The sequence below is a fragment of the Sceloporus occidentalis genome, unplaced genomic scaffold, assembly GCF_023333645.1.
Source record: "Sceloporus occidentalis isolate IW3139 unplaced genomic scaffold, rSceOcc1.0.p SCAF_133, whole genome shotgun sequence".
Lineage (NCBI taxonomy): Eukaryota > Metazoa > Chordata > Lepidosauria > Squamata > Phrynosomatidae > Sceloporus > Sceloporus occidentalis.
The window spans coordinates 2265250-2276685 of record NW_028317113.1 but is presented as its reverse complement, the minus strand read 5'-3'; the positions used below and the strand labels follow the sequence as shown (position 1 = coordinate 2276685).

Below are 11436 nucleotides of genomic sequence, written 5' to 3'. Positions count from 1 at the left end.
ATGTCTCTGTCCGTGCCACAGAATGGAATGCAAGAGGACAAAGACAACCTCATCGAGCTCTTTGTGAAGGTGAGTAGCAGCCGCTCTTTCTGTGTTCTGCTCTCTTTATGGGTCCCTGGGACAGGGTTTGGTACAAACCCAGCGATCACATTTCAATTGGTAATGGGGCGGCATGTGGCGATCACCATCAGTAGCCTGCTGCAGGTCATCGTCTGATACATGATAGGGCTTACGGTGATCTATGATGTGTGCACGTGTGTGAAGTTCGCCTTATCCCTTGTAAGTTGTTATACTGAGTGGCATGGGGGGAGTCGCAGTGAATTCAGGCAGCCCATCTTCCCTAGCAGTGGTGCTGTATACTTTTCAGATGTTTTAGAGGGGACCGGTAAACGCTGCCTCCACCCATCACATTCACAGCAGGCTGGTGCAGACATGGCAGGATCTGCATGATGTCATCCTTATTACTCCCCAGAAAACGTGCTTACTGGTAACCGATCACACTGGACGTCTGATTGACCCAATCCCTTCTATTCTTAGTCTGTGTGACGTCATGCAGAATTACTGAAGATGTCTTGTGTAACAAGGGTTTTCAAGTCAGACTGTCACTGCCTTGTCCTATTTTCTATTTTATAGATCAGGTTGTTTTTTTTTACTATGGAAATACAGAAAGCTGGAGGTAATGGATGCTTTCAGATGACCTGATATCACTGCTTCTTTTGTCCTTATGTTATTTATTCAGACCACACACTGGGAGTTTGCTCTGGGGGGATCCTGTGTCCTATTTTTCTCTTTCATCCTCTCTAATAATAAAATAAAATGTCATATGTCTCATCTAACTATCTAAGAGCCAGCTGTTATTTCTCATTGGAACAAATCTAAATCTTGCTAACAATACACCATCTGGTATAATTATTGTGAAGAATACCTTTTTAGCAACTTTTAACATTGCACTTCTGTAAGTGTTTAAAATTTAGCAAAAAAATCTGTAAAGTCAGCGTCACAATCAGGAGTTTTCAAGCCCGTTGTACAGCGCTCCAGAATATGATGTTGGTATATAAATGAAATAATTAGAGGGTAGGAAGATTGGCCTCTCCTCTGGTGCTGGTAAAGACGCCATGGGGCGTGTATACCACTGTTACTATGGCGTGGCAATTCATCATAACACTGTGCTCTCCTCCGAAACCTAATTGGCTCCAAGCCTTTAGGGAATCTAATGTTCATGCAGGCACCTCGGGAACTAAAGGGAGAGAGGGAATGTATCAGGATATTTTCCACTTGGCGGAAACAACCAAAGATATATTCTTTCACCACATCCCTTATATTCCCGTATTTTTTTACATATTTAAAAATGACGGTAGAAGAACTTCCCAAATATATATATATTTTTTTAATTTTCTGCTTAAGCTAGTCTAGCGATGTGACTTTTATTCTTATTAGAATACCCGAAATACAAGCTCGATGCACATTTTTGGATTCAGTATTTTCTAGGTTATAAAGTTTAGCTTTAGGAAGTTGATTTTGGTGGTTTCCAAAAACCTTGAGGGAAAAAAATTCTCAATAGATAATAAGTCTTTGTCTGATTCTCCCTCTTCATGTCTATCTCTAATAAAAGCAGGGAGCATACTTAATCATGTGCACCACAGCTATCTTATAAGTGGAGGGAGAAGAGCCAGTGTTCACCTATAATACGCTCAAATTGTTGCCTCTTCCCCCATTCATTTCATGCATACAGCTTATGTATAAGAAGCATACCAAAGTATGCTTCCTGCTTTCAGTAGGGACAGGCAGTGGGAGGGGGAATGTGAGCCAGGAGTCAAATTTGTCTTATTCTAGTAGCGAAATAACATATGTGCTTTTTTTGTAAGCAGTAAAAGGCATTGGGTCTGTGCAAAACATACTTCAATATGAATTTAACATAAATAGGAGTGCAGCGTCCCTTTAAGGGGTTTGGTGTTTCAGTACCAAAGTAGCATATTATTATTATTATTATTATTATTAATAATAATAATGTCAATTATATTTTATGTATATGGTGCAAATAACAGCGCTTCTTGCAATACATAAGGGTACGAAACAACTAAAATTGACAGACCAATACATTAGGTAAATAAGGCCCTGCTCGCAAGTTTACACTCTATACGGTAGATATCTAGTGGTATATGGTTTTGGGAATATTCTAAAGAAAATAATAATCACATAAACATTTAATACAGTTTCAGCTCTTAAAGTGTTTTTCTTTTAAAGTATTGATGTTTTCAATCCTTGATGGGGGGGAATAATTAGATCTGGAAAGCAGTGTTAATCGTGTAGCAATGTAAATTCTGCCACAGTGGTGCCCATGAACATTACTGTTTGTAAATCCAATAAATAATCTTTCTGGAAAATAATCATGTTATTTTAAGGCTCAAGGGGTTGGTTGCCAGGAGCAGAGTACTCTTGGGATATGCTATTAACCTCTGCCTTGCCAGAGTTCTTCAAATTTGATGTGTGCAAAGTGTTTAAGGTGGGTGCCACAGTCATGCCAAGCAAGACACATAGGACTTTAATAATGTGACTTCAACAGCTCTGTTTATGAAGTACGGGGTCTTCTGCTTTTAGAATAATTGCCTAGTTTCAAGAATGGCTGTTTGTTGCTGTCTTTGTTTTGGATTTCAAAGCAGATTTCCTATTGAACTGCATAGACAGAATGTACAGAAATATTGGTATTTCGCAAAGCCAGAGTAAACAAATTTTTTTTGATGATTCTTGTCGATATTGTTTTGAAGGGAACATGAGCAATTTTCTTGGCTGTCTACTATTGGGAATTTCTTGGCTGTCATAGTAGTATGACATCATAGACTTTTGTTTCAATCCAAATAGATTTACCCCTTTTGGGGTCTAATAACAGATCTGTGGCATTCTTCCATATATACGCACCATCTCCAAAGACAACTATTGCGGTTGTGTTTGTAGGGTCAGGGTTGCCATCTCATATGTTCTGGGTTTTTTTGTCCACGTGCTGGCTTGTCCAGATTCAGTCTAGTTTATATATCCACAGGAAATTCTGAAAAATAAAAACTAAAGTAAAATAACATTTTCGACATCTTACATTTTATTTACAAGTAATCTATACCCTCCTTACAGAAGATGCCCACTGTGGAGCTTAATTGTTTTGTTCATGTCTCTGCAAAATGCAGCCGTGCTTTGTAAGGGACAGTGACAGGCAACATTTGAAGAGATTAAGTAGGATACCCGGCTGCAAGCTTCTTTTCTTCTTTACCAGAACTGGTAGTTTAGTACATCCCTCCATAAATGACCTCTGCACATGCAGTTCCCTTCCCCCCACAATGTCCTTTTTATTCTCTCCCCCCATACCATATTCTGCCTCTCTCTTCCCCCTCCTCTCTCACGCTCTCTTGACTTCTGTTCTTGTTCCCTCTCTCCTTTCCCTCCTCTGCTATGCTCCCACCCATAATCTCTTGTCTTCCTCTCCCATATACTGGAGTGTCTGGAAAACTTGGCCTATTAACACTATTCCTGCCAGGCCAGACATCACTTAAAATATCATTCGTGTCACTGGTGACATTCAACAACCTTTAAGTTCTAAACAAAATAGTGCCCCTGAACTACGTTGAATTATACTTAATGTTAGCAATGCTTATTCAGACCCGGTAGGCCATACACTCTCTCTGTATATAAAGTATGTATTACCATATCTTCCATAAATATTTAAGAGTATATGTATGGCTATGCGGCCGGTGTCAATGACCTGGCATTGTCCATTAAAGCAATGGGCTCCCAGGGCCCCTAGACACATGCCTCATGGACAGTCCCAGACTATCAACAATTCTGTGTCTAATGAATAACCCCCTGTGAGACTTTGCTTTGAAAATGAGTCCTTTATTTTTCAGTAACACTGAGATGTCCAACGGCTCATGTAGCGCTGTCAAAGTATCTTTGGAGTTCATGCCAACTTTTTACAGAGATCATTATGTAATAAAGTTTAAACAGCTCATTCTCTGTCTGCCCTAAAGAAACTGTTTATTATTCATTCGAAAGTGAATATAAAACAGCTCTCTGTAGGTGAATGTAATGCAACCTTTTAGAGGTGTTGTCAGCTAGCTACAGCCACATAGGATCGTAACTATGAATTTATTTGCTGACTTGTGTTTCTGCTCATTCATTCACTATTTATTAATGCCAATGTGTTTAGATGCACCAAAGGTATGGCTGTCCCTATATAATCTATCTCTAAATTAGCAACATTTCTTCTGTTTCCTCACATTGAATTATGCTTTATACAGGGCCAATTCAGCCCTTTATATTTAAGAAACTTTCAGGTGCCCTTCACAATGAATAGAGAAATAATTTTAAAAAGGAGTATAATTAAATTCTTCATTAATGCAAATCAGTGCCTATGTCTTCAGGGTGTACATCCAAAAGGACCCTGCTGTAAAAGCCAAAGATAAGCAAAGTGTCTGTACAAGGATACCAGTGTCATTGGCAAGGTTTGTGAAAGTCCTTAGAGCATCCATAAATTGTCCACCACAGACCCCAGTAAATGTCCACCATGAGCAGTGTTAGTGCTGACCTCTAGTAAAAGCTTGATATGGTGGTTACCCCTCTCAGTGTCCAGTAAGATTAGTAAAGTAAGTAAATCTTAGTAGTACCGTTTTGGCTTGATTATAGGCCGCACCCTTAAAGTTTGGTGCTATTTTAAAGATTTTATTTTTAAAGAAAAAAATACACATTAGTGGAATGGTAAAACAGTATTTTACCTAATAAACTGGAATACATGTATTTTAACAATTTTGGTATCTATTATGCAGTTGGTCAGCAATAGTCATTTTAAGGTCCCCCCTTCATAATGCACCTTACTTATAGATGAGCCACTCTGCCCCCCCTGATATGCCACTCCGCTCCCTAGATATGCCACTATGCCCCCCAGACTTACCAATGCATCCCCAGACTCCCTGGTGTCTAACGGGGGCAGCCGGTGGACGTATACGCGTAGACAACCTCTGACGCTGCTCGCCACTTCTGTCAGCAGCAGAAGTTATCGGCACTCATCGCACAGACGTTCACTGGCTGCCCCCGAGGAGGATACAGGTGTCTTCAAGCGCTCCAGGGCTTCTACGTTGGAGCATCGGAAGGCTATGTCACGCCGGTGCTCCGTTATAGAAGCCCCGGCGGAAGTGCCGACAGCGGAGGTTGTCTATGTGCATCGCGCAGACGTCCACCGGCTGCCAGAGAGGAGGATCCTAACCCTGCTGCTTGCCCGTAGCGGGGCTAAATAAAAGGGGGGGAAAAAACACCCGCCCGCGCCCGGAACTGCATGTCTCGGGTGGCGGGTGATAGGAATTGCACGTCCCTGGGCTAAACCCCGATTATAGGCCGCACCCCCACTTTAAAGACTTAAAGTTGGGGGGGGGAAGTGCGGCCTATATTTGGGCCAATACGGTAGATATAAAGTAGTTATTATGAACCTCTAGCCACAGGGGTGTCCACTCCTTTCTTTACTGTGCCACCGTGTTCTAATAACCTCTTCCTGGAGGACATTTTGTTGGTAGGAGAAGGTAGCCAGGATATGGTAGACTTGGGTTCCAAATGTGAATGAATTAAAAGATCCCTAATATTTTGTGGCCAGATTAATTGCATAACGGGAGGAAAAGTCCAGGGTTAAACCTATAATTAAAAGATCTTTCTTTCATCAATATTTTTCTCTTGGCCAGATTAATTGTATCCACATATATTATCCGAAATCCTTTTGTGGTCATTGCCGCAGGAAAAGTATTGACATTCTTCTGTATTTCATGTTTTAAACAAATAAGAGATGTTCTAAATGTCATTATATTTGTGAGTGAAAATTAAAACATGGCATATTCACCTAAGAAAAAAAGAGCCACATATATAGCTTACCGCAGGACTGCTCTTTAACCAAACGCAATCCCATCTGGTCGTCTCGGCTCATTATGAAACAATATTTTCTCGTAACTGTCATATTGTAATTGTTCTGCTGGGAACAGGTGTTATTTAAATTTCTGCCTCAGACAGAAAATCTTGCAGAGGGATTGCATCAGCTTTTTTGGATTTTTGTGGTTAAAGCATTAGTGTGAGACCTGCTCAGTGGGGGCAGGAAGTCTATGAGAGTTTGGGTGGTCATGTGGTGTTCTATCTTCTGCAAAATTAAAACACATTGGTTTTTGACGTATCTAATTTTATTTAGTTTCTGTGTTATTCTGATTTGTAGACCAAAGAAAATCTTGTCAAGATATGAGTGTGGTATATATTAAAAGGACACTCCAGAATTTTAATGCATATGTTAGCTGCGTGGTCCTTTTAAAAGTTTGTGCTGTCTCTTTTGCAAATGTATGGGGAGATCCTTGCAGTATGCCCCCCATATAAAGATATCTAACTTGGCTACATGCCTTCTGAGGCCTGACTCAGCAGCACCCTACCGCTTACTTCCATAGCCGCTGTTTACTGTGCTGTGTGCCGATATGATGTCATATCCTGGCGCACTGCATGTATGGTGTTTTGTTGCACCTTTTTAGGGCTGCAACTAACGATTATTTTCATAATCGATTAGTTGGCCGATTATTTTTTTTCGATTAATCGGATTAAAAAAATTTAAATTTTCATTTATTTAAAATAATTTAATAAAGTAACGTAAGATGTAAGAAACAAACTGCAGAATAAAAAAACCTGATAATGCATTTCTTGTTTTTATTTCCCAACCTGCCCCCCCCATTTATGCATATTTGAGCCCAGGCTTGCCACACTGCCCTCCCCAGATATATAGCCTATATGCCTTATACCCCCAAATATGTCACTCCGTCCTCCCAAGGTATGCCGTATACCCCCCTGATATGCCATAGTACACTCATAGATTTGCAGACTCGTTCACAGACAATACTTTTATAAATAAGTACTGGGTTAATCTTCACTGCCCCCAGGATTTAGATTCCCCTCAGTTTGCCCCCCTTTAGCTCTAACTGCACCTTAAGTTAACTTTATTTAATAACAACTGCCCCTAAATTAACCCTAAACACCCCATTAACTATAACAGCCCTTATGTTAACCCTAAACACCCCATCAACCACAATTAACCCTAAACACCCCACTAACTATAACTGCCCCTAAATTAACCCTAAACCCCCTCACTAACTATAACTGCCCCTAAATTAACCCTAAACCCCACTAACTATAAGGGTTAACTATAACTGCCCCTAACTTTCAGCAGCCCAAATATAAATTTTATACTCGCCAGTGAGTTCTTGAGCCATGTTGACGGTATTGGAAATGGGTGGGGCCAATCGGCACGTTGGCCCCGCCCCCTTTTCTCCCTGTCCCTCCCTGCAGTCCCTGCCGATTGGCCCCGCCCCTTTCTCACTGTCCCTCCTTGCAGCCAATCGGCAGTGACTGCAGGGAGGGACTGGAAAAAGGAAGTGGGTGGGCCAATCGGCGGTGATTACAGGGAGGAACTGTAGGTAGGAGCTGCTGCTGTGAGTCAGACACTAAACGGATTATAAAACGAGGGATATTTTTCAGAACCCTCATTTTATAATCGATAAAAATCGTTTCAACTAATCGATAATGAAATTCGTTGGCAACGATTTTCATTATCGATTTTATCGATTAGTTGTTGCAGCCCTACACCTTTTGTCATGGGTGCTTTAATAAAAAAATAAATTAAAAAAAAAAAAAAAACCCTAGCAAGAGATTCATTCAACTGAGTATAGCAAATATTGGAAGTTTTAAGTATTTGGCAGCTTATTGCAGGTGTTTCCTAACAGATGATATTACCTAAAAGTAAGAAAGTTTAAAGAACCTGTCAGTAACAGAAATGTTGCTACACTGGGTGAAAACAGTGAGTAAAGTAATTTAAAGTAAGTTGTATAACATATGCAATAATGAAATCTGTGGTGGCGGTCTTACTTTCTATTTTTATTTGAATAAAGTAAACAGCCCAGTTTATTATTAATAATAATGTGACAACATCTTGTAATCTTGAGTAATGCATTATACTGGATCCAACTGTGTTGTATATATGATCCCAGTGGATGGTGTTTAATGAAATGCCCCTTCTCAGAATAGTATAAGACTGCTTCATAATTACGAAACCGTGTCTGATTATGGGAAAAAGAAAAAAAAAAAGTATGTTATGTTTTTTATGATCAATGTTTTTTTTTAATTATTATTATTATTAAATAAAATCGCACTTGGGTGTAATATGTCTGTGTGCAGAGGAAATGCGTTTGTGCATTTAGATCCTGTGCAAATCAGAACTTGCTCCGCAAGGGGCCAACTGGAGATATCCATGGTTGGCCTGAAGCTGCAGCTGCACGTGCCAGATGATGCAGTCACCCTTATTCTGTTTTTTACCATTAGTCTGTTTTGGTTGTTGGGTGGCCTGACCTATGAAGTGTGGTCTTTTCTGTTCTTATTGTTTCGTAAGGAAGTTTCCAGGGTGAACAAGATATCATCTACAGCGTATAACAATGCTGTGGCTGTTTGCGGGAGACAGAAAGACACAACAAAAATGAATCTCTCTTTTGAGAGCTTTTTTGATGCTGTACACAAGCAGTATTTTTTTCTGCAGTCCTACAGGAAAGTCACTTTATTGCAGTACATTTAAAGGACATACCAAAGCATTTGGGGAAATACAGAATTTTGCGTTTTGTACATGTTTTTGTGGTTGAACTCTCTATGTATTGTCTGTTTTTTGGTGCAGAGAAAACTTGCTGGTTAATTACTGTATCCATGTGATTGTGAAGGATAAAGCACATATCTTGGCAGTATTGGTAAAGGGAAAGTAACCAGATTTGCCATATCCAAATTCAGTGCTATGAACTGCTCCAATATACAATAATTACCATATGTTGGCTTGCTATTTGGTAAGCACAAGTTATATCTAATAATCCATGATATACATACATGCACTAAACACAAGTAAGAGGTGTATTTTATCCCTCCATCACTAGCAATGTTTACCTTTTTGTTTGGTCCTTGATGTTGTAAACAGTCTAACTCTCAACATCTTTGATATGATGAGATCTGGCTTTAAAGCAGAAAATACCATAGAGAAGTACATAGTAGATATCCTTGTACCTGTATGTTACAACTTTGGCATGCTTTATAAGGACATCATTAGCTTCTAATTACAAAACTCCTACTCTGTTTCACACTGCTTCCTCTGGCTGGACGGATAGTAAAAAGACACACAAACTTACCGATAAACCTACCCTTAAAAGTTCAAAAAAAAGTACGTATGTGGCAGATGATTTATTTATAGTAGTCTCAGTTTTTTTTCCAATTAAATGTATGGACACTTCTTGAAAATGAAGTGGTAAATAATTTACTAAACCCTTGTAACTTTAATCCCAATGACATCTTTAACGTTCTGCAAAATTCATTTGTTAACAGATGTTCTAACAAAGAACCATTATTTGAGTTGATTGGTTTACAATGTGGGATTAATGGAAACTGGCTTCCTGCACATTATGTGTTACTAAACCCTATATAATCGTTTGTTTTCCGTGTTTTATATAGCCATTTGTCTGGCCTTGTTTTTAATAACTTTGGTAGGTTGGTCTCGATACACCCTTTATCTATGAATGGAAAAGTTCTGCAGCCTGTCATTGGGTCATTTACTTCCCACTTTATCTGTTAACATAATAGGTAACCTATAGGTACTCCATAGCCCTTGAGTGCAGCTCTCATTATGCTCTGGTGAAGGGCCAGCATTTTATGAATTGGATGTCATTAGCGACATTTAAAAAAACTAAATAAAAAAAAAATAATTATATATATATATATATATATATATATATATATATATATATATATATATACACACACCGTATTTGCTCGATTATAAGACGACCCCCCAAATCTGAATATTAATTTAGGAAAAAAAGAGCCTGAATATAAGACGACCCTATAGGAAAAAAGTTTTACCAGTAAATGTTAATGCATCTAAACTATTTTTTTTTTAATAAAAGCTATGATTGAGAAAAATATTTTGGTTTTATTTCCTTCTATTTTCCAACCTGCCCCCCAGTTATGCACATCTGCCCCAGAAATGCCTTATACCCCCTATATGCCACTGTGCCCCATGATATGCCTTTTGACCCCCTATGTACCACTCTGCCTCCAGAAATGCCTTATACCCCTATATACCACTCTGGCATTTAGAGGGTTAAAAGGCATATTATGGGGAAGAGTGGCATATAGGGAGGTTTAAGGCATTCAGGAGGCAGAGTGGCGTATAGAGGGTTAAAAAGGCATTTCTGGAGGCAGAGTGGCATTAAGGGGGTTAAAAGGCATTTCATAGAGCACTCTGCCTCCAGAAATGCCTTATGCCCCCCATTTAACACTCCCTCCCCCGCCCCCCCCCCAAACTTACCGGTGCTTCTGACTTCCCTGTCATGTAGCCGAGGCAGCGTGTAGATCCCATGCACTTACGCTGCAGCCGGAAGGAGGCGTGGCTAGCAGCGGGGGTTGTCTGCATCCATCGCGCAGACCTTCCCCGGCTGTCAGAGATCAGACCGCTCTGATCTCTGACAGCCGGGGAAGGTCTGCGCGATGGATGCAGACAACCCCCGCTGCTAGCCATACCTCCTTCCTGCTGCAGAGGAAGTTCTCTACGCGAATCGCGTAGACATCTACACCCTGCCCCAGCTACACACCGGGGACTCAGAAGTACCGGTAAGTGGGGGGGGGCAGGAGGATCCGGGTCCCCTACAGCTGCGGGGGATCTGGATCTTAGTCGTCTCATAGTCAGACCTATTTGAGGTCTGATTATAAGACGACCCCGATTATAAGACGAGGGGTAGTTTTCAGAGCATTTGCTCTGAAAAAAACCTTGTCTTATAATCGAGCAAATACGGTGTGTATATATATATCTGCAACTAACGATTATTTTCATAATCGTTTAGTTGGCCGATTATTTTTTCGATTAATCGGATAAAAAATATAAAATTTTTCATTTATTTTAAATTATTTAATAAAGTAACATAGGATGTTAAAAACAAACGGCAGGATACATTTTTTTTCTTGTTTTTATTTCCCCAACCTGCCCTCCAGTTATGCATATTTGAGCCCAGGCTTGCCACACTGCCCTCCCCGACATGCCACACTGCCCTCCCCACATATGCCTTATATACCCTATATGCCTTATACCCCCAGATATGTCACGCCGTCCTCCTCAGGTATGCCGTATACCCCCCTGATATGCCATAGTGCACTCATAGATTTGCAGACTCGTTCACAGACACAATACTTTTATAAATAAATACAGGATTAATCTTCACTGCCCCCAGGATTTGCCCCCTTTACCTCTAACTGCACCTTAAATTAACCTTATTAAATTAATTAAATTAACCCTCAGTCCTCAGCATTAAATTAATCCTGAAGAGAAGACCCCATTAACCACAACTGCCCCTAAATTAACCC

At 40.0% G+C, this 11436-nt stretch overlaps 1 protein-coding gene across 1 annotated transcript in view; it reads left to right on the top strand.

Moving 5' to 3' along the window:
- LOC149281403 (chloride intracellular channel protein 4-like) overlaps positions 1–11436 on the top strand; it is a 28307-nt gene continuing 16871 nt past the window's right edge. The window contains exon 1 of the mRNA XM_089499320.1: positions 1–69. Coding sequence (XP_089355446.1) covers positions 1–69 — 69 coding nt within the window. The remainder of the gene's footprint in view (positions 70–11436) is intronic.